The sequence below is a fragment of the Geotrypetes seraphini genome, chromosome 8, assembly GCF_902459505.1.
Source record: "Geotrypetes seraphini chromosome 8, aGeoSer1.1, whole genome shotgun sequence".
Classification (NCBI taxonomy): Eukaryota; Metazoa; Chordata; class Amphibia; order Gymnophiona; family Dermophiidae; genus Geotrypetes; species Geotrypetes seraphini.
Window position 1 is genome coordinate 100,347,159 of NC_047091.1, and position 24,516 is coordinate 100,371,674.

The following is a 24,516-nucleotide window of genomic DNA, read 5'->3' on the forward strand; positions in this document are numbered from 1 at the left end:
TCTCCCTCTCTCCCTTTCACCCATTGTACCGTCTCTTCCTGACCCCCTCTGCCTTCCTCCATGTCCATCCCTCCCTCTCTTGCTCCCTCTCTGTTTCTCCAAATCCATCTCTCATTGTCCCCCTCATTGTCTCAATTCCCGAGTCTCACATCTTTCTCTCCTTCCTTCATTTGAGTCCAACATCTTTCCCTTCCCCCACTTCCTTCCCCAAGTCCTATACCACTCACTCTCTGCCTTCTACCCCTCATCCATATCTAAAATGTCTCAGGAGGGGCCTTATTTTTAGGCGGTACTCCGGTGGAAGCAGCATCTTGCTACCAGCCAGTATACCTGCTGGTTGACTATTTCTTCTGCATCCCTTCCCCGACATCTACATCTTCCTGCCCCCCCCAGCTGCCACCACCTCATATTTCTTGTAAAAACACAGTGCCACCCTGCCGTTGGCCCTGGCACCTTCTCTCCACTGTGGCTCTCCCTCTCTGACAACTTCCTGTTTCCACCGGAACAGCCCACAATGGAAAGAAGATGCTGGGGCCAACGGCAGGGCGGTGCTGTGTTTTTACAAGAAATTTGAGGTAGATACGGGATGGAGGGACAGATGATGGAGTAAATGTCAGGGAAGGGACGTGGCAGAGAGCCGACTAGCAGGTACGCTGGCTGGTAGCAAGATGCCACTCCCATGAGAGTACCGCATCATGCCTAGGCAGTGGCGTACCAAGGGGGGGGGGCGAGGGGGGTGGTCCGCCCCGGGTGCCAAGCCCTGAGGGGGTGCTCCCGGTCCAGTCCGGTTCTCCCCACCCTGCTCCGGGTGTCGCGTCTGGAAACAGCCTGCAGCAAGGCCGCGATGCCAGCGATCTTTGCCTGCTTCGGCTGTTTCCTCCGCCACGGTCCCGCCCCTCCTCTGATGTCAGAGGAGGGGCGGGACCACGGCAGAGGAAACAGCCGAAGCAAGCAAAGATCGCTGGCATCGCGCAATCTTGCTGCAGGCTGTTTCCCCAGGGAAATGAAGCAGGGAGGCCGGGGGCTTTGTGGTGGTGGTGGGGCCGAGCGGTCCTTCGAGGTAGTGGGGGGGGGGGCAGCAGGCCTTCAGGGTGGGGTGGGCAGGCAGACCTTGTGGAGGGGGGGACAGGCCTTCAAAGGGGACAGGTAGGCCTTCGGGGGGGGGGATGACAGGCCGTCGGGGGGGGGTGCAGACCTTCGGGGGGGGGGCAGGCCTTCAAGGGGGGGAGAGGCAGGCAGACCTTCAAGGGGGGGACAGGCCTTCGAGGGGGGTGTAGGTCTTCGGGGGGTGCAGGCCTTCGAGGGGGATGTAGGCCTTTGGGGGGGTGCAGGCCTTTGGGGGGGTGCAGGCCTTCAAGGGAGGAAAGGCCTTCAAGGGGGGACAGGCCTACGAGGGGGGTGTAGGCCTTCGGGGGGGGTGCAGGCCTTCAGGGGGGCAGGCAGGCCTTCAAGGGAGGGGACAGGCCTTCGGGGGGGGTGCAGGCCTTCAGGGGGGCAGGCAGGCCTTCAAGGGAGGGGACAGGCCTTCGGGGGGGTGCAGGCCTTCAGGGGGGGGGTGCAGGCCTTCAGGGGTGGAATGCAGACCTTTAAGGGGGAGGACAGGCCTTCAGGGGACGGGGGCCCTGGTGTAGAAGTACATGGAGGGAAGGGGGAGGTGTTCAAAGAGACATGCATATGCCGGACTTTGGGTGGGAAGAAATAATGGGTCTGAAAATAGAGGAGAGAGAGAGAGGTGATGGACATGGGTTTTAGGGAGGGAAGGAACAGAAAGGGAGAGAAGTTGGACACAAGGGATGGTGTGGAGGGGGAGATAGAGATACTGATTGGGAGGGTAGTTGGGAAAAGAAAGGGAGAGATGGTGGACCCTGGGGATGGTGGGGAAGGAGGGAGAGCTGCTGGATGAAAGGGTAGTTAAGAAAAGGTGGATCTGTGGAGGGAGACAAAAAAAGGAAAGATGCCAGACATCCGGGGGAGGGAAGGGAAACGGAAGGGGAGGACAGAGATGGCAGATGGATGGTTAGCACGGAGAAAGAAGAAAGAAGGAGACCCTGGCAAGCAAGTTATCAGAAGACAACCAAAGCCTTGGCCAACAAGATTTGAAAAATAACCAGACAACAAAAAGGTAGAAAAACTAATTTTATTTTCTGTTTACAATATGTCAGATTTGAAATGTGTATCCTGCCAGAGCTGGTGTTAGACCGCAAACGTGAGCTAGGATTTAACAGAGAGAGGAAAAGTCCTTTTTGTTTCTTTATTCTATTTACACCACAGCGCCAGTGTGGTTAGGAGAAGCCAAAGGGGGGTGAAAAAGCTATAAAATAAACCCACCAGGATGTTTGAAAAAAACACCCAATTCGGCAGGAAAATTGAATCGATAAACCAATTCAATAGGCTGAATCGAATCGAAATTTTTTTTCCTGAATCTGGCAGCACTAGTTTGCACTATTGTCTTAGACTTTAGGACCTGGGATTGGGGAGAGATGGCATCCTCAGTACTTTATAATGCAAGTGAAATGAGGATTTGGTCAGATTTTTGAAGGGTCTGCACTCTGCAGAAGAAAAATATTGTATAGGCCGGGGACATGAGACAGCAGGAAATGGGAACTTTTCTTCCTTCTATTTTTGTGAATGGCAAGGCTGAGGATGTCAGAGAGTTCAGTTAAAATATGTGCTTTATAAGAAAATATAATAATGTGTTTTATAAAGTTTATAACATTGCTGACCTACCCGGTGAGGTGTTCCTAGTAGTGGTGGTGGTGGCAGTGTGCCAATGTGTTGCGAGGAAGAGGTGATCTGGGAAATTCTGCTGAGCAAACTCCGGGCCCATTTCCACCCCCCAGTTAGTCCACTCCACTCAACTGGTTCACACACTGAGTGGGTCTTTGGGTGTTGTTCCTGGGTAGTTGTTTTGGGATCTCTTTCAGTGGTTTGTCAGTATCTCCCTCTGGTCCAAGGAAGGAAACTTTGTTAACCTTAGCACTGACCTACAGAATATGTTTGTAACAGCGCTGCTTGTGTGGCATTAGTCTATGTAGTGATCGAAAGAAAAAACCAGACCTTTGCACATTTTTGCACTATATGGTGGGTGTATGAGGAGATTCACATTTCCTGTACAGCTAAGTCCATGTGAAGTTATCTTGTGCTGTATTTGACATCTAGCAAAGTCTCTGTTTGGAAGGAAAGATCTCAGCTTAAAAATGAAGTGGCCAGAAGTTATGGTAAAAGCAGATAGCGTAGCTAGTTTTAAGAAAGGTTTGGACAAATTCCTGGAGGAAAAGTCCATAGTCTGTTATTAAGACATGGGGGAAACATCTGCTTGCCCTGGATCGGTAGCATGGAATGTTGCTACTTTTTGGGTTTTGACCAGGTACTAGTGACCTGGATTGGCTTCCATGAGAATGGGTTACTGGGCATGATGGACCATTGGTCTGACCCAGTTAGGCTATTCTTATGTTATGTTCTCATCTGTAGGGGCCTTTGTTTTCACTTCTTATTTTAATGTATTTTTTTTCTGAGAACTTATCAGTGTTTTTTATAATGGAAACAAAAATGGAAGAGAATTAATGTGTGTGGAATGGGGGGTAACTAATTTCTTCAGCTAAATAATTAAATCCACCTCAACCAGACATAGGAGAACTCACGCACCATTCACACACCCTCCAACCAAAAACGTCAAAAGAAAAAAACAGTTCGACAACCTCCTAGCCATTCGAGCTGCAACACTCGACCCCCAACTCTACAACCTATTGACCTCGACCACAAACTACAAAACCTTCAAAAAGAAATAAAAACCCTTCTATTCAAAAACACATAAAACCGAACTAACACAATCAGAACTGTCCCAAGCATCACCTGCAACTACTCCATATGTACTTCTGATGTCATGACAATTCAGACATAATTTATGTTATGTCATGGTATGTTTGGAATAATGGTTACATATATGAGATTCAATAAAAGAAAATTTTCACTGCCTGTTTCTATTATGACCATTTATTCAGTTTTATGGTTATTACAAAAATATTTTTTTACATGGGGGGGGTGTCAAAAAATTATGGGCCCCGGGTGCCACATACCCTAGGTACGCCACTGTGCCTAGGTACACTTCTGCAGCCTCACAAGAGGTATTTGTAGTTGGCAATTTGGGGGAAGGCCATGGCCCCTATGGTCTTTCCCGTTCCGATGCTTATGCTCTATGGTACGACCTCACCTTGAGTATTGTATTCAGTTCTTGTTGCTGTATCTTAAAAAAAGATATAGCTGGATTAGAAAAGGTTTAAAGAGTGACCAAAATGATAAAGGGGATGGAACTCCTCTCAAATGAGTAAAGTCTAAAGAGGTTAGGGCTTTTAAGATTGGAAAAGAGACAGTTGAGGGGGGATATGATTGAGGCCTACAAAATCCTAACTGGTGTAGAAGACTAAGGGACACTCAATGAAGTTACATGGAAACAGCTTTAGAATAAATAGGGGGAAATATTTTTCACTCAAAGAATAGTTAAGTTTTGGAATTCATCTTTGCTAGAGGATGTGGTAACAGCAGTTAAGTGTGTCTTTTTAAATAAGATTTGAACAAGTTCCTGGGAGAAAAGTCCATAGTCTGTTATTGAGATAAATATGAGAGGAGCCACTTTTGCGCTGGGATCAGTAGCATGGAATGTTGCTACTATTTGGGTTTCTGCCAGGTCTTTTTGACCTGGATTGGCCAGTTAGAAACAGCGCTGTGTATGCCTTTCAGCGCTACAGAAATGATAAATAGCAGTAGAATAGTGCCTGTGGCTCAGTGGTTAAAGGCACTACTTCCATCTTCCAAAAGTCATGGATTAAAATACCAAGTATGGCTAGCACATATTCCTTTTTATTTTGGCCAGGTATTAGGGACCTTGATTGACCACTGTGAGAATGGGCTACTTGGCTTGATGGATCATTGGTCTGACCCAGTAAGGCTATTCTTATGTTCTGATTCTTATGTTCTTAATCTGCTGAGGATTCAAAGGATGTCCCAGAGACCACTTTAGTACTCACAACCAGTGGGGTATTAAGGAAGGGCAGGGGGGTAGACCACCCTGGACGCTGTCTTGGTGTGGGTGCTGGCACCTCTCCACCCCCCCATGCCATGCTCACACTCTCCCTTCCCCACCCCACCCCCTCCTCCACCTCTTTAAATCTCCATCAGCGCGAGCAACTTTTACAGTCTGCTGCTCGTGCTGGCCTGACTCCCCTCTAAAATCACTTCCAGGTCATGGGGCCAAGACGTGACATCAGAGGGAAAGCCAACACCAGCACGAGCAGCAGGCTGGAGAAGCTGTTTACACTGGCAAAGAATTAAAGAGGTAATGTGGGGGGCGGGAAGCAGCGGTGGAGTGGAGAGAAAGGCATTGGAGGCACCACCGCCCCTGGCACCTCCTACTCTCGCTACGCTACTGCTCACAGCCCTCACAATTCCAATGACAATGTCTAGGACAACCCTTTGAATCTAACACTCAGCTGCCTCAGAGGACTTGCCCAGCATGACCAACCCTCCAGTAGTATACACAGGATGAAGTTCCCTCTCTAACTAGGATAGAAATATTTTTGCAATAAAAAGGGATTTTAGAAATGCAAAACTTGATAAGTTCTAGTGAAGGTTTGCAAACAAGAAAAAACAAAAGATTTTGTGTGTATGAGCATTAGTGTTGGCATGTAAACCCAATACACTGATCCAGTCCACAATTTATCCCATTGCATTCAGGGTTTTGTAGTTTTTATTGGTCCACTGATTTCTTTAAGAAAAATCATAACTACAAATTCCTGCATGTAAACAGAGAGGTGAGGTAACTAGGGTTGCCAGATTTCATGAAGTAAAAACCCGGACACGTGGCCCTGACCCCCAGCAACGCCCCGTTCTGCCCCTGCCCTGCCCCATTCTGTCCTGCCCCCACACAAACCTCCTCTTAAGCTCATGGGCTGTGTCTGGGAGGGCATCTAAGCATGCACGGATGTGATGTAATGATGTCAGATGCATCCATATAACATCATCGTGTCACATCCACACATGCTTAGAGGACCTCTAGACACATCCCCAAATTGAAAACCCGGACAAACTCCATACAGGTTAGAAAGACGTCCGGACAGTCCTCTGGGTAAATCCAGACATCTGGTAACCCTAGGCAAGATAGGATTGGATCGGTAAGTCCAAATGGCAGAGGTGAGACAATAACCCTACCATAAGTGTTGGTGGCAGGATTTTACACTGGTCCCCTCCCTCCTCTCCAATTACGTTCACTTAACAAGGGAAAATAAAATTCTCATTGGCAGAATGCTGCTGCCAGGGAAAACTACACACCACAGATGCAACACCCAGAATCATTTTCTGAGCCTTAACCAACAATATGAAAGAAATCTGAAAAAAAAATCCATCTGTCAACATGCCCCTTAGCCCAAATACATCAGTCAAATTGGATTTTAAAATTCAGTTCTCTTTCCCCATCATAAGCACCATGTCAGAAGTCCCTGTGAGCTGGACACAGCGTCTTGGAGCTAGTGAACATTTCATAAGAGTGGCAAGTAAAATTCAGGTTTTTAATTAAGTCATACATTCTCTATCCACTTCCCCCTATGGTGACATTCCAGAGACCAAAGGGTTTGAAAAATTACTATAATCAGATCAGTTCTGTTTGGCTAAAGCATTTCTCTCATACAACCCACTCAATATCTTAAGGGTACTTCATGAAAGTAGCAGAGAAAGAGGCCAGCAGTGATAATGAGCTAAGGGGCAACTCTATTTTTACATGCAAATAAATCCAGATGTCCCGTGGAAAGCTGAAATCCTGGACTTGTGGTTAAATTCAATGCACATTCTATATGCAAATATCAATTTCCACAGCATCCCCACCTCCCTGCGCATAGTATTCCCAAATTCTGAGCACGGGGGAGGTTAAGTGACTCACTCAAGGTCACTTCAGGACTTCCTGACTTCCCAGACCTGTGCATGGACAGCAGCTCTGTCCCTTAGGGCATGTATTTCTGAAACTCATTTCTGGCATTCATCTATACCAGTGGTCTCAAACTCATGGCCCGGAGGCCACATGCGGCCCGTCAGGTACTATTTTGAGGCCCTCGGTATGTTTATCATAATCACAAAAGTAAAATAAAACAGTTTCTTGAACATGTCTCTTTAGCTATAAATTGCAATATTATTAAGACTTAGCCAAAAAGAAAGATTTATAAACTATAAAGAGTTTTATCTCATGCAAAATTGTCATTTCTTTAATAAGACATTAAGTTTTTTTTTCTGAGGCCCTCCAAGTACCTACAAATCCAAAATGTGGCCCTGCAAAGGGTTTGAGTTTGAGACCACTGATCTATACATACATTTGGATTTAACTCATGCCTCATGGTGACTTATATTCAAGCATACTAGGTATATTCCTGTTCCTGAAGGGTTTGACGCAATAAAAGGCACAAGGCTTTAATGCACAATTTTGCAAGTGCAGAGATGCATAGAATGTTTTTGCCCAGGAGTTAACCCAGGGCCAGCGCGACAACCGTAAATGTGGTAAATACTGCACTATTTATCTGTTGTGCCACTATTTATCTGTTGTGCCAATCCTGAATCACAACACAATTGGCTTTTGTTCACCCCTACCTACTCTGCACTTTAAATAATCTGCAAAGTGACAGGAGTGTCTCTTTTCACTGCCACCACTCTGCCTATCCTTGATTACGTTTGACTTCCAGTACAGTCGTTAGTCTTAGACTTGAAGGACCATGCAGTGCCGGCAGCCAGACCCAATTGCAGACAGGCAAAGTGGTGGCTGAGAAAAGAGTCTTATCACTCTGCAAAGAGTTATAAAGTGCGGGGCAGACAGGAGACTGTGGGGATAGCACTGACATCTGATACTAGAGGTGGGAAAGGGGGGACTGAGAAGGAAGCCGGGCGGGTGATGGCAAATGGAGTTGAAAAAGTGGGTGGGTGGGATAGTAGGTCAAAGACTTGAAGAAGGCCCTAATTTAGGAGGTAGGAGAATGTGGCTGGGGGCTGATACAAGGTTGAGGATAGCAAATGGCAGATTATAGAGGGGTGACAATTGGTCTGAAGCTGGGGGCTGATGCTAGGGCTGGAATGAGCAGAAGGGGGCTCAGAGAAGGAACAGTAGGACAAATATTGCTCTAACAGAATCCACTAAAACCTCATTTTTTGTTTCTGGAGATTTTAGTCACTTTTTCCCAGAGATGGTCACATTTCCTCCTGCTCCTTTAGGCTTCCAGCTCTAATTGAAAACAGCTACAGTATTTCTAGACTACAAGATCATGAAAGGCATAGAGAAGGTGTAGAGGGACAGATTCTTCAGCCTATTGGGAACCACAAGAACAAGGGGGCACTCTGAGAAATTGAAAGGGGACAGGTTTAGATCCAATGCTAGGAAATTCTTTTTCACTCAGAGGGTGGTGGGCACCTGGAATGCGCTTCCGGAGGTTGTGATAGGACAGAGTACATTACGGGGTTTCAAAGAAGGATTGGATAAATTCCTGAAGGATACAGGGATTGAGGGATACAGATAGAGGTAGAGATAGGATTATGAAAGGGTATAGATAGAAGGATAAAGGGGACTGAAGGGTTTTAGACAAAGGATCACCTTACAGGTCATGGACCTGATGGGCTGCCGCGGAAGCGGACTGCTGGGCGCGATAGACCTCTGGTCTGACCCAGCGGAGGCAACTTCTTATGTTCTTATCCAAATTCCCCAGGTTATTTTCCTCAGATTTAATCCAACAATCCTCAGCCAAAGACCACAAACTGTGGCTCATGCTAGAACCTGGTTAACATGGACTTTAAGTCTGGCCACTAGGTGATGCTTTTAAGCAATGGGTCATGACAAAGGCTGCTTTCCTAGCATCCCCAACCAGCTCTGGGCAAAAACATTTGATCCACAAATAAAACCTAGGTCTTCAAACTAGTGTGAAATAAAAACAGTTTGTTCAAGGATCAGGTAGCTTATTTATAAGATTATGTAGGTAATATATAAAAATAAAACAAAACAAATAAGGTGATACCTTTTTTATTGGACTAACTTCATGCATTTTTTGATGAGCTTTCAAAGGTGGCCCTTCTTCAAATAAGAAATAAACAAATGAAACATAAAAGCATCCCAGTGACAGTCTCACAGGAAGAGGAAGGGGTGGGCAAGGTGAGAAACAGAGGAAGGGTGGGTGGGTGAGAGACAGAGAGATATGGATGGATGATAAGGAGATGACAAAGCAATATAATTTTATGAGTTTGTAATGTGATAGAAAACCAAGATCTTTGTTAAATTCAGTCTGGTGGGTGTCAAAATATTTTATCATATTAAACACTGCAATGCCAGCCAGGATATCACCTCTGTTAGACAACTCTTCAGAAAATCAGAACACTGCATCAATTATTTTATGGTGAGAATACTAAAAGGAAATTTCAAGTAGATAAGGGCAGGTTGTTCACCCTCTCCAAGGTAGGGAGAACGAGAGGGCACTCTCTATAGTTAAAAGGGGATAGATTCTGTACAAATGTAAGGAAGTTCTTCTTCACCCAGAGTGGTAGAAATCTGGAACGCTCTTCTGGAGGCTGTTTTAGGGGAAAACACCCTCCAAGGATTCAAGACAAAGTTAGACAAGTTCCTGCTGAACCAAAACGTACACAAGTAGGGCTGGTCTTAGTTAGGGTGCTGGTCTTTGAACAGAGGGCCACCGCTTGAGCAGACTGCTGGGCACGATGGACCACTGGTCTGACCCAGCAGCAGCAATTCTTATGTTCTTATCCAGGAAGACCTTTAAAATCAAAATGATAAAATACTGTATTTTGATACCAGCCAGACAGGACTTAACAAAGATCTTGGGGCTGAATGCTCTAAAACTGCCGTTAAAATCCTGTGGATTCCTGTGGTGCCGGTAAATTGGCCAGTTTGAAAAAGGCAATTGATGTTGAAACAATTTCACATGTAAATGAGTTTTGCGGAGGTCCATTGCAATTCTATTTGATCAATCACTGGAGAAAGCAACTGACAGCTACACAAAGCCAGCAGGGGCAGCTCAAACAGTTGAGCGGCAGGAGAAGCCTCAAAACAGCTTCCTTCCACTCAGCTGTTTGGAGTAGGAAGAGTAGGATTTTTTTTTTTTTGTTTAATGGGCACAGATGTACGTGTATTACACATGCACATCTTCTATGCTCATTAAAAAAAAAAAGTCATGCTAGGGACCTCCCTTCATGATGAACCCCTCCCCCAAGAAGATTGTGCCCACTCCCTCCTGCCTCAGCCACCTGGAATTTTTTCATTTTTATATTAAATCTCTTCGCCTATTCCCAATGTTATTTTACCTTCAGTGTTTCTTTTATATTGAACTGTATTTCTTCCCTACAACTTCACCTTTCATTGATTAGATATGTTAATAGGCTTGTTGCTTATGTTTAGTTATGTTATTTTATGTTATGTACTTTTATGATATTTTAACATGTTTAATATTAATTTTTATTAGTTATGTATGTTTACCCTAACTTTGTAATTTTTAGCTGTACATCGCTTAGAATCTGGAGTAAGCGATTAATCAAATCTTATAATAAACTTGGAAACTTGGACCCTGCCCCCTCACACTCCCAATCCATCCCTCATATCTTATTCAGATGACGAGCAGAAGGGATGCCCATTTCCTCCTGCCAGCAGGCCTGCCTCTTCAACATGGCAGCCTTCCTCTTCCTGGTGCATCCTGGGATGCACTGGGAGAGACCTAAGGTTCTGATTGGTTCAGTCACCTAAGGCACCTCCTTAGGTATCTGAACCAATAAGAGACTTAGGCCCTTTCCAGTGCATCCCAGGATGCACTGTAAAGAGGCCTAACACCCTAATTGTCCCAGGTCCCTAAGGCCCCTCCTAAGGGTGGAGCCTTAGGTGACTGAACCAATCGGAATCTTAGCCCTTCCCAGTGCATTCCAGGATGCATCAGGAAGAGGAATGCCTGCCATTTTGAAGAGGCAGGCCTGCTGGCAGGAGGAAATGGGCATCCCTTCTGCTCATCATTTGAATAAGGTATTTAGAGGTGGGGCAAGGAGGAAGGGCAGGGAGGTGGTAGAGGGCGGTCATGGTAGGAGGGAGTGGGCATTCCTTTTGCTGATCTTCATAGGGCAGGGCATGGGTCCCGGTGGCTGAGGCAGAAGGGAGTGGGCAACTGCCCTGCCCAATCAATTTTTTTTTACGTTCAGGGATAGGGGAGGGGGGACTGTCGTGGGGGGGGGGTCCCAGCACAACTTTTTTTAAAATTTTTAACAGGGACAGATATTGTGCATGTGTAATGCTTGCAAAATATCTGTGCCTATTTTTTTTAAGTTGCGCTTTTTTAACACTACCAGCACCTCCAGACCTGTCAGAGATTGCGGAGTGTTAAAAACCAGCGCTTCATTTTGTGCATCATCTGGGCATCAATCATTGTGCTTATTTTAATACTGATGAGCCCATTGTAATCCATTTACATACGATTATCGGAGGCTGCTACAATGCACGGAAAAGATTGCGATTAGCCATTTTGGGCATCAATAGCTAAAATACTTCTACGTTAAACTGGTTAAAACTGGTTATCGAAGGCTGCTACAAACCATGTAAAGGACTGCAATTAGCCATTTTGGGCATCAATTACTGAAATTATTTGAGGTTAATCTGATTTAGCATTGATCGTTAAACGCACTAAGTTTTGAGCATATGGACCTTGGTTTTCTATAGCATTACAAACCACAAAATGATACTGCTTTGTCACTCATCCATATCTCTATGGGCTTTTAGGTTTTATTTATATATACTAATATTTGTCAAAACTTGCTTATTTCTGATCTTAAGAAGAAGGCATTTAGTTAGTCCAATAAAAAAGGTGTCCCCTTATTTCCTTTGTTTTATTTATATGTATTACCTTTAAAAGTGGACCAAAAGGGCAACAACACTATTTTACTTAAAATTGTATAGTATTTCTCATTCCTGGATGATACTTTGTAAAATTTCCATAACATAATTTGAACATGGTTGAAAACAATGTCAGATGACAAAACCACAGCATGTTTCTGCTGAGATTTATAGTACCTCCATGGTCAAAAACGACATGGTCCGACTCCGCCTCATCTTGGAGTTCTTTTTTTACCTTCAGTATCCTTCTTTTCCCTGCAATTTAACAAACAATACTTCTTAGTACGCAGGTACAGTGGCAGTTTCATTTCACCTATAGATTCTAATAGGTGCTTTATGTATTTTTTTTTTTTTTTTTTCAATTTTCTATACTGTTCAACCCACTCCTGAAGAATATCCTGGTATTTGAGTACTGACACCTTTTTTTTGCTAGAAAAAAATGCACTGGATAAAACTCTCCTGGTCAAAGCATAACACATCTTGCTACTCAGGAAAAGGAAGTGCTGTGGGGAAGAGACAATTTCAGTTGCTTCTGACCAAGAGAGTTGCACGGGGATAGAACTCAAACTCGTCCCTGCCAGTCCCTGCTGGAATCAAATCTGTCCTCGCCCGACCCCATAAACTTCAAAAGTAGTTATTTCATTTATTTATGCTTCTGAATTAAAGGCTCTGGTAGAGACCCATTTACAAATAAACAAAGACACTTTATAAATTTGGAAATATTAATTGGGAAGAATACATACTTTGTAAATGGGTCTCTGCCAGAGCCTCTAATGTAAATATAAAATATAAATACTCCAGTTCAAGAGGACCCTCAAGCTATGTCAGCTAAGAACTTCCTCTGAAGGCGGCCAAGGGTCCCTTTTGCCAAGCTTGGCAGGCAGAAGCAGCATCTCTGAGTCACATATGCTGGCACATCAGTGGCTTAGGGAAGCTGCCAGTGACTGTTATGCTTGGTGGAGGGGAGTTCTGTCCACCTTTGGAAGAGATCCTCAGCAGGCGGTACTTGGGGATCCCCAAACAAAACCGAAACATGGACACAAACAATGTTCAAGACCTTTGTTTTATTTTTTCAAGAAAACTTAAAACACTATCCACATTTGTATTGAACGGACCTAACACGAGCTGTGTTTCAGTAAAACACCTTCCTCAGGGGTCCAATGAGTAGAGATGAACCATAGCTAATCAAATGTGGAGAAACCTAGGCGCTGCTGCACATCAGCTCACTGAAAAGAAGGCCAAGGGTCCCCTTTGCCAAGCTTGGCAGGCAGATGCAGCGTCTCTGAGTCACATAAGTTGGCATGTCAGTGGCTCAGGGATGCTGCCAGTGACTGCTCTGCTTGGAGGGGAGTTTTGTCCACCTTTGGAGGAGGTCTTCAGCAGGCGGTACTTGGGGATCCCCACCAGCTACAGCAAGGGTCAGCAAGTACTTCAACACTGGAGAAATAAAATCAAAATGCAGCCTTAGGCTGTATACGGTATATTTCCTAAAGCTACCTTATTTCAGTCAAAAAATTCCTTTTATTACCTTTGTTGCCTGGAGATTTATTTTTCCATCAAGTTTTCCATTTTCCTGTCTTCTGCAAATTCTTCTTCAAGTGGTTGCTGTCCATTGGTTCCTCCTACCATGGTCTAGCATTTTTCTCTTCCCACCCTCCCATTTTACAGCATCCTCACTCCCTTCTATCCTGGATCATTCTCCCACTTTTTCCCCTCCCCCTCCTGCACAGCATTTCTTCATCTTTCATCCACCCCCATATGCAACATGTCTCCCTCTCTCTCACACCGTCCACAATCTCTCTTTCTCTCACTCCCTCCCTAGCTGTAAAGGGAGTGGAGAAAGAAAGAGAGTGAGGGGGATCCAGGGTGTACCTCTCCCACCCCTCTACTACCATATCCAACATTTCTCAAGTACCTAAATCCCAAGTAGTAAAACAGATTTTATGCTGCTTATAGAAATAAGCAGTGGATTTCCCCAAACCATCTCAATAATGGCCTATGGACTTCTCTTTTAGGAAATTATCCAAGCTTTTTTAAAATCCCGCTAAGCTAACTGATTTCACCAGCAACAAATTCCAGAGTTTAATTACATGTTGTGTGAATAAATATTTTCTCTGGTTTGTTTTAAATCTACTACTTAGTAGCTTAATCATATATCCCCTAGTCCTAGTATTTTTGGAAAGAGGGAACAAACAATTCACATCTACCCTTTCTACTCCACTTAGTATATTATAGACCTCTATCATATCACCCCTGAGCTGTCTCTTCTCCATGCTGAAGAGTAGAGAATGACACGGGGACAAATTTTTCCCCATCCCCGTGGGAACTCATTTTCCTGTCCCGTCCCAGTGAGTTCTTTTCCTATCCCTGCCCCATTCCTGCAAGCTCTGGACTCGTACTCGGGGAGACCTGCGGCTTAGTTGATAGGGGCAGGGAGAGCAGCCTTGACAGGAGGGAGGAGTTGTACCTAGCAATTAATCTTCCAAGTAAACGTCAGGCACAACTACTCCACCCACTTTATTGGCAATTCTCTGCATAAATAGTGTGCATATAATTTGCATGCCATTATGCTGAGAATCACCCGTAAAAGACAAATCTCTCCCACTACAGCCACTACATCGACTCGCCAGATTTTACTGGCGAGTTTTGAGAATCCTGCCCTCAGTATGCCTATGTGTGCTGAAAATCTCCCTTTTAAAAATTGCTTCTTGCTTGTTAGTTCTGCTAAAGGCAAACAATCCCCCTCACCTGTCAGCTCTCTCCCTCCCAGAGGCACTAGCATCCAGACCTGGCCTTCCAATTAGTACTGGAATTTAGATTTTATTAGCTGAAGTAAACAGGTTTCAAACCTTATAACCTTCCCTTGCTTTCGCGTCTCCCCAGTGTATCCTGCTTCTTAAATTAGAAGGACTGAAAGAGCAGTTTATGCATAACCTGCACACAACTTCCTGAGGCAACAGAATGAAGCCATTTCCATACAAATATCAGGAAAGCCAATCCCTCAACCTGCATCTGTGCATTTACTTGACTATTTAGCTAAGGCAGGTGCTGCCAATGGCCCACCAAGGCCCCCAACTCTTGCTAGCTACCAAAACCTTGCTGACCATATCCTGTCACATTTGCTCTGCATGATCCTGCTTTAAATAATAGCAAGAGTAACCCTCCGTTTTACAAAACCACATAAGCGTTTTTTCAGCGCTAGCCGGCGCGTTGAATGTTCTGTGCTACTCCAACGCTCACAGAGTTCCTATGAGCATCAGGAGCAGCAAGAGCATTCAGCGCACTGGTTAGCACTAAAAACCGCTTTTGCGGTTATGTAAAAGGGGGTGGGGTAAGTATAGCAGGGTTGTCCAGAAAAACCCAAAGTTGGAAAAACTGTGAGAATTGAAGTTTATCCCATGAATTTTATTGTGCTTGATCAGAAAATAAATTTTCAAAAGTAAATGGAAGAGAATTGCTAATCAAAGCGATGGATGTGCTTCTTCTTTTTTGTGCAAATTAACTCAAAATGTGGCTCGATAGCCGACACGCAAACAAACATTTCATCATCTACCCTCTCAGTCGTTCTCAGAGCTGTAAATCCAAGTTCGCAAAGATAAGAAGACCTAAGCGGTGACGAAGCCTTTGTTGCTCGAGTTAGGAGGATAACTACTGCATAAAAATAAAAATATAATTACTTGCCGTTAGTTTTCAAGGACCAATCACGTCAAAGAATGATGTTTATCTGGGTGGTTGCATCCTTACGCACACAGACGCTCTTAACATTGACAGACTCCTGCTTATGTGACTTACATGTCATCTATTCTAATCTAGTGTATACTTATGAAGAAATTTTTTTTTAAATAAAGTAAAATTCTGGAATCTCTCTTGGCATACCTGGAATCTCTTCGGGGCACACCACTGTGCCGTGGCACACAGTTTGAGAGACACTGATCTATGCCATCTACTACGCCTTTCTTTCCCTTAGTTGTCCCAAGCTTTCTTGAATTCTGATACAGTTTTTATCTCCACCACCTCCACCTCCATGAATTCACTATCCTTTCTGTGAAAAAGTATTTTCTCAGGTTACTTCCAAGCATATCCCCTTTCCCCTTCATCCTACGCCCCCTCATTCTGCTTCCATTCAAATGAAAGAGACTCACCTCCTATACATTTATGCCCTGTAAGTATTTAAATGTCTCTAACACATCTCCTTCTCTTGCCTTTCCTCCAAAGTATACATACTGAGATCATTAAGTCTGTCCCCATATGTGTTACGACAAACCGACTCCATTCTGTTTATGTCTTTATAATGTAGCACAGATACTCGTTCATTTCCAGCATAAAAAAGTTAAAAAAAAAAAAAAATGAGACTCCTGAAACAGAGGACTCTTTAGATCAGGGGTGTCAAAGTCCCTCCTAGAGGACCGCAATCCAGTCGGGTTTTCAGGATTTCCTCAATGAATATGCATGAGATCTATTTGCATGCACTGCTTTCATTGTATGCTAATAGATCTCATGCATATTCATTGGGGAAATCCTGAAAACCCGACTGGATTGCAGCCCTCAAGGAGGGACTTTGACACGCCTGCTTTAGATACAGCAATTTTTTTTTCAGTGCTTGGGATCATGTTTATTTGTAAGGCCATTTCAGAACTGATCGTTTAAATCAGCAGATGTCACAATAGTTTGACTACTAGAAGATAGCATGTTTAAAGGGAACAGATTTTAATATGTATTGATGAATGTATGGAGTTTGTTTTATTTTATGTATGTAATAATTGTTACCCGCTTAGTAGATAAGTGGGATAGAAATTTTTTTAAATAAATAGATAAATAATTGCAGAACAGTCCTTATTTTGCCCTACTGTAGGCCAGTGGCGTATCTAGCATATGTGACACCCGGGGCCCATCATTTTTTTGACACCCCCTCCCCCCCATCTATATGAAAAATATGATTTTTAGTAATAATCCACATATCGCACAAGAGTGTATCTAGGAAAAGGCAGCATCTTAAACATTGCAGTGAGCACTAGAACACCAACATATTATAGCGTGGCCGGCCCTCGAGGCTTGCGGTAACCGGCCCATGCTTAAAATATTCTCCCCAGCGTGCTTCCCCAAGAGGGAGGAAGTCCCTGTTGTGAATAAACTTATCCTATGTGAATAAAACAGAATGACCTCATACAGGTAAGTAATGAAATAAAGAAATCAAATTTATTGTTCAACTGAACAGGTCCAAGCAAAAATGCATAAAAAGAAAATGTACTCAAAAGGTCTTGGTCATAATCATGAAACAAAATATTGTAATTACCAGCCTGGTCTGGATAACTTTCCCAAAGTTCTTTTATCAATGTCCCAGGTATAACAGAGTCTCCGACAGTCCTTGACTCTCCCAGAGTCTTACTGGTAAATTGACAAACAAACTATGTCACACTGCCATGTGCAGCGCTGCCCTTTCAAAAGCAGTGGCAGAAGGCTGATGGATTTGTCAAATTGGCTCCTTGTTATCAAAAGCAAAATAACCTGCAAACAATTCACTAAGGTGCTGGGCAAATCCTGCCCCAGCTTTCAGGATATTCACACTGTATGAAAAGAAATTGCTGAAGTTCTTTTCACAGCAGCCATCTTGGCAAAAAGAGAAAAAAAAAACTTCTCATCAAAGTAAAACCCTTCCCTAGCATACATCCCTTTAGCTAGCATGCTCAAGGAAAATACTTTTTGTACAGCAGAAATGGAAACATTCAAAAAAATATAAACTCAGAAAGCAACTCAAACTAATTAATATCCATTTCTTCAATCAATCCCACCTCTGGTAAAGCACTGCAATCCATTGCTTCATAATCTGGGTTTACCAGGGTTGTTCTTTCTGGTTCAGAGTCCAGCATTTCAATATCCTTTGGCTCTGGAGGAATTGGAGGCTCCTTCCACCTGAGAGCTTCTCCAATATCTCCCCTTCTCCTGGACAGCCAGCTCTCCAAATGCTGCAAGGCTGCTGTACCAGGCCCAGTCCTACTCAGGGGCTGGACTTCCTTCAGCTGAGGCTGCCTTCTTCCCTGTTTAGCCAGCTTCTCACAAAATGGAGGATTTAAAGGGGCCTTGCCAGTTTTCACCAGGCTGTGTTCTAAAGCGGGTCTGAACACAGCCTGTGCTTCCTGGTCTTGTTCCTGCCTATCAGGGACACAGTGATTAGCCCGGACTAGTTTCAGGGGATGTTTTCTCCGGGGTTTAACTGGCACAAGGCCGGCATTGGGCTCGGGTTTGTGACAATAAACATTGTAAAACTAAACAAGTCAAATCCCGCACAGTCAATTGATCCTGCAGTCAATGCCAACTGAAAACTATGTCCTTTTCATACACACAGAACAGAGATACACCCTCGCCCAATATGGAATAATCACAAACTAAAATAGAAATATGTAGACAAAAGTTAAACTGAACCACCAAGAAACCAGACTCTGCATACAGTGCAATACCACAAAAACAGTGACACATGTCCCCTAATACTGTGCAAAATATAAAGACAGTAGATGTAAATTTGAAAAAACTGCTACATAACAATCATCACTTTACAAATTCACAAATAAATATAAAACAAATAATGAGAAATAAGAAAATACCATTTTATTGGACTAATCCATTTTTCAATTAGCTTTCAGAACAGTACAGTGTACTGCTGTTATGGTATCCTGTCCTGACCTGAGGAAAGAGGTTTAGTCCAAAAAATTGCCTTATTTCCATTTCCTATTTATAAACTTTTATCAATACAGTTACAATACTACTTGATTCTAAGTAAAGCAACAAAAAAATCTTTCTACCTTTTGTCATTTCTGCTTTAATCATCTTCTCTTTGCTCTCTTCTTTCTATACAGCGTTTGTCCTGTCTCCCTTCCATGCAACATCTGCCCTCTCTTTGCCCCTTCCACCCAGCTTCTGCCCTCTTTCTCTACCCCTTTCATCTACTGCCCACACTCTCTCTGCCCCTTCCATCTACTGTCCACCCTCTCTCTCTTCCATATGGTATCTTCCCTCTTTCTATGTCCCTTCAATAAACTGTATATCTTGTGTCCATTCTCTCCTTTGCACATGATTCATTTCAGCTTCACCCCCTCCCCTATACTTTGGCATCTCTCTCTTTCTCTTCTCCTTTCCTTCCTTCCCATTCCACACCATGATCTGGTATCTCTATCTCCTTCCCTTCCCTCCCCCATGCCATGGCATTTCTTCCTTCTCCTCCATGGTCTGGTATCTCCTTTCCTTTTTTCCTTTCCCTCCCTCCCATGGTCTTGGCATCTCTGGTTCCTTTCCCTTGTCTTCCTTCTCCCTCTTTCCTTCTCTCTCCCCAATTGGGTGCTGCAGCAGCAGCAGCATTTTTCTCCCCCCTTCCCTGTGCAGCAGCATTTCTCCCCCCTTGCCTGTGCAGCATTTCAACCCCCCCCCCCCCCCCATTGCCTGTGTAACATTTCTACGCACCCCCCTTCCCTGTTCAGCAGCAACATTTCGACACCCCCCCCCCTTTCCCTGTGCAGCAACAACAGTTTTCTTCTGGCCGGTTCCCCTGCTGAAAGTCGCGGGCATCTACACCTCACCCGATCCGTGGCTGCGTCGGAAGCCTTCTCTCTGACGTTGTGACGTCAGAGGGAATGCTTCCGACGCAGCCATGGATCACGCAAGGAGCCGATGCCCGTGGCTTTGAGCAGGGGAGCTGTCCAGGAGCTGAAGAACTGCCGGAGTGAGCACCCGTGTGAAGGGGCACATATATTCCTTGTAAGTTGTTTTTTTTTTTTGTGACAGGAAAAACAAAACTTACAAGGAATATATGTGCCCCTTCACCGTGGAAACCCCTTTTTACTGACGCTGCTGCTGGTTAAGGAAATCAGCAGCGGCAGAATAGGGAAGGTGGCCGGCTGTGCACCCCCTTGGGCCGTGCACCCGGGGCGGTCCTCCCCCCCTTGGTGTACCACTGCTGCAGGCATGAAGAGGTAGCCCCAGTTTTTCATCAATGTGCTCAAATGAGTCTTCCAGTTTTCCTCCGTATCCTCTGTCTTTTGCGTTTTCACACTATCCTTAATGAATATCCATGAAAAAGATTTACATGCATGCCCTCCAGAGTATACAGATACTGTATAGAATAGATTGTGCTCATTGTTCACACATACGCTAAAAACCTGACCTGGGGGGGGAGCTTTGACAACCAGTTTAACCACTACTGGTCTGTATAGCCAATATTAATCCGTCTCAGTGAAAATGTGTGAGCTAAAACCAAATGAATATTTACTCTGTTAAAACAATTGTGTTTGCTGTGTTCAAAGATACTGTCACAAGGCTTGCATGGTTATCTTTGGGGGGTTTTTTTTAATGAAATTCCTTCCAGGGCGATCTTCTGGCATTTTCATCTTCTCTTGTCTATTTGCCAGGCATTAGCTTCATTTCATTTTGTTTTTCCCAGGGAGCAGGAACCCCTCACTTTACAATAAAATACAGGGTGTCCCAAAATTTAGTACACACTTTTTTTTTTTTTTCTATTTCATTCTAGGTGTCATTCGGAGAGACTTGATGCCATCTGCAAAAGAATAGTTAGGCTTTGCAGTTTTTGTAAGCATCCAAAGGTGGCTAAAAGTTATCGAAAATGGAGGCAATCATGTGGAAATATACAACTAGTTTCAAGTTTCTTTATTTTTGATATACCGTCTATCAAAACAAGTGTCTAAATGGTGTATAATATAAAAAGATTGAAGAAAACAATTAAAATAGGTAAATAAAAGCAATATTTTATCAAATATTAAAAATACTACCGTAGACGGATTCACATTGACATATGTGGAACAAAAAGGAAGTTGGGGAGGAAAAGGTTTTTTTAAATACATTGAAGTAAAATTAATAAAAAAGGAAGGTAAATGGGGAGTGGTAGAACATTAGGATGAGGATCGCTTCAGAAGATGCGTTTGGTGTTTCAAGGCTTCACAAGAGTTAAAGGTTTGAGAAGTGGAAGCTGGTACTAGAGTCTTTGAGGCAATGGAAAGTGATGGCAAGCCTAGCAAGTAAAACTGCAATGACTCTTTTGTTGATGCTAAGAATATGAATAAACTCAGTTTCTTGTGTAATTTTTAAGAATTTATTAAAAGTGTGTACAGTAGTGACTTTTGGGGCACCCTGTACTTCAGGAGTGACTTTTACATGACCTGCAGGCTAAATCTAATTGTGATTTCAGGGCTTCTCCTGGCTCTGAATTTTGATACTCCTCAGCTGTAAGCAGGAAGGCCCTGAAAAGCCTGGTTGCAGCAACACAAAAATTATTTTTATCATGAAATGGAATTAAGAATCTCACAAAAGTTCATCTAATTTATTTTTTTTTACAAAACTGCAAAAAAAAAAAAAAAAAAGTTTTTAAATTGATTGCTAGAATCAGAGGGAACAGGTTCTCCAGAAATTACCATATGTTCAAAAATTAAAAATGCTGCCCAAAACCCCTGCCCTTTTAAATATATTTATAGGTCCTCCTGGAGGCACACCTAGTCAGTTATAAGTTCAGGATTATACACAAGATAGATTTGCCTGCAACATATCTCCAATATATAGAAGAATTCAAAAATACTTTCATCAAGATCAGTTCAAGTTGATAGTACAGGATTGATCCTGACAAAACTAGACTATGGTGGCGGGCAACCTCAGGCATGAACTTGAAGGATTTTTTTTAAATCTAGTTTTTATCTTATCTCACAATTTGCACCTGTCCTTCACTGAGACATTGTAATTTGAGCATTATTTATGTTACAGGTTGGCTGATTATTTGCTCTTCCATCACTTGCTTACTTAACCAAATTTCAGTGTCTCCTGAGGAAGGGTCATATGCCGAATCCTAATTGGGAAAAGATTTATCTAATAAAATTGGTTCTATTGGTTTAGACATCAGACTTGCCTTTTCTTTTGGTTTGCAAACTAGACTATTGCAACAACATTTTTTAGGGTTGCTCTAAATGCCTGATGAAGAAATTATGAACAGTCCAAAATGCTGCTATTCAATTGATTTGTTCACTGAAAAAAATTGAGAGTTACACCTTGGTATATACATTTTCACTGGCTGTCAGTTGATGCTAGGATTAAATTTAAGCTGCATATTTAAGATCCTTCATGGGTTAGATGTACCATCTTATCAATTTTTTTTTTCATCCTAGACATGGAACACATAATCAATTAAAACTAATTCTTCCATCTTATAAGGGTGTAAAATCTTAAAAAAAAAAAAAAATTGCCATGTTATTCTCCTATTGTGCAGTTAAACTATGGCATTCACTGCCTACGACTACTTGTATATACTTAGCTATGCTGGTTTTCGTACAGCAATTAAGATTGTTTTGTTTCGTAAATATATTAGTACTAAATAATTATTTATTCAGAATATAATTGGGCCACTTTTCCACATAGTCCCCATGAAAGATGATACATTTGTTGTATCATTCAGCTAGCTTCTGTATTCCTGCAGAGAAGTTTTTCGGCTGCTCCCGAAGCCAGGAGAGCAACGCTTCCTTTACTTTATTATGCTTTGTCTTTTGCTCTCCAGGTCTCAGTGATGAACCCAAGTCACATCGCTGGTAACAGTTCTCTCCAGAATACTTGGATCTTCTTCATACCGGCTCAGGAACTGGGTCTATTCCTCCATACACTGTTGCTTGTGCAGATCAGTAAGTTGTGTGGGAACTCATCGTACGCAGACTTTTCTGTATTCCAAGGCATCATGCATTACAGCAAATGCAGATCCATAGCTGATATCCAAATGTGCAGCCAATTGAGACACTGTTATCCATTGGTCTTCTCGAATCAAGGCATCCGCCCAGTCAATGTGCTCTTTTGTGCGCAATGTTGATGGGTGACCAGAACGACCTTCGTTGGTTACACCTGTTCTTCCCGCTTTCAACCTTTTTACCCATTCATAAACCTTTTGTTGATTCCTGGTGCTATGTTCATACTGAGTAAATATCCAACACTGAATTTCTGCAGGTTTCACTCTCTCTGCCCAAAGAAAGCACACTACTGCACGTTGTTTTTCGATGGTGCAATCTTGCAATGGAGCGTCCATGTTTCTGACCTCATGGCTGCCACATGACTAAAGGCCGAGGGCTGCACTGTGCGTTGATGAATTATCCATCAGACAATGTACAAGTACATATGTTGCATTTTGCTAGCTAAGTTTCAGTTATCGCGTAATTTAACAATTGGTTTTCATTTTTTATTCACCCTCATAAGAAATGGATAAAATTCCTATGCTTATTCATTATAGGAAGCTTGAAAACCTGACTGACTGGTTGAAAATGCCTCTAGGAGAGGGTTAGGAAACACTGGTCTACACAATGCTATTTTCTGTTAAGCAATAGAGTTTGTACTTCATCAAAATCACCCTGAAAAGGGATGCATGAAGATTCAGAATTTATTTACATATTTAGAGGCCTTTTTAATAAACCGCAGCAAAATCTGGATTTAGTACATGCTAATGCGGGACTGTCTCATGTGCTAAGCCCAGATGTACCGTAGCCTATTTTTAAAGCTTTTTCTTTTTCTCTTTTGTAGCTCATGTGCTAATGTTTGCATTAGTGCATTATTCATGCAAAAAAAGGACACAGGCGATTGTCGGGAGGGGGGGAGCCTACCGGCAGGAGGGGTTGGGAACACTCCTGCCGGCAATCATCGGAGGCAGGTGGGGGGGGTCTTTCAGCAGGAGGGATTGGGCATCCCTCCTGCCTCGTTTGTTTAGGGGAAGGGGGGAGACTGGCGGCCGCAGCCGCGGCCACTTTACTAATCACGGCAGGGAGATCCCTTGCTGCGATTAAGTATAGCGGCCACGTCTACTTACAATGTAGGCCAGCCTAGGTTCGCCTAAGGCTACTGCTTAGCCTTAGGCGGGTTTGTGGGCCTCCCTTGGCTCCCGGAGGTGCCTTACAGAATCCGGGCCTTATTGTCTCCTATTTAGAAGGTGCTAAGTTCTCCTGTGTTCAGGGCAGGATTAACCAATAGGCCAAGTAGGCACGTGCCCAGGGCCCGATATGGTCAGGGGGGCCCGATGAAGGAGGGCATCAACATTGCTTTTTCCAAACATAGAAACATAGAAGATGACGGCAGCAATGGGCCACGGCCCAAGTCTGCCCACTCTACTAACCCATCCCCTAATTTCTTCCTTGAAGCGATCCCACATGCCTATCCCATTTTCTCTTAAAATCCAACACGCTGCTGGCCTCAATTACCTGAATTGGAAGGCTATTTCAATTGTCGACCACTCTTTTGGTGAAGAAATACTTCCTGGTGTCACTATGAAATCTTCCACTCCTGAGTTTCAATGGATGGGCGATGGGCCCCTCCAGCATCGATCGGTAACGCACCCCCCCTCCCCCCCCGATCGGCAATGCAGGCCCTACCCCAATCGGCAACGCAGCCCTCCCCCATCGAAGGAATCCCCCATCGATGGAAAGTAAGACAAGCAAGCAACGCGGGTAAGAAAGGCAACAGGAACTGTAATTGTGCAAGCGCTGCTGCTTGCCCAAAGCTTCCCTCTGACGCAGCTTCCTGTTTCCGCCTGGGCGCATGGTGGGGTGGGGCGGGGCAGGGGGCCCAGTGTACTTGTGTGCCTAGGGGCCCTTGACGAATTA

The 24,516-nt window shown here is 43.8% G+C and overlaps 1 protein-coding gene across 1 annotated transcript in view; it reads right to left on the bottom strand.

Annotated features, from left to right (window-relative positions):
• Positions 1–24,516, bottom strand: part of PDE4C (phosphodiesterase 4C) — a 707,892-nt gene that overhangs the window by 632,711 nt on the left and 50,665 nt on the right. Inside the window, exon 2 of the mRNA XM_033954582.1 lies at positions 12,077–12,154. Coding sequence (XP_033810473.1) covers positions 12,077–12,115 — 39 coding nt within the window. The 5' untranslated portion in view covers positions 12,116–12,154. The remainder of the gene's footprint in view (positions 1–12,076; positions 12,155–24,516) is intronic.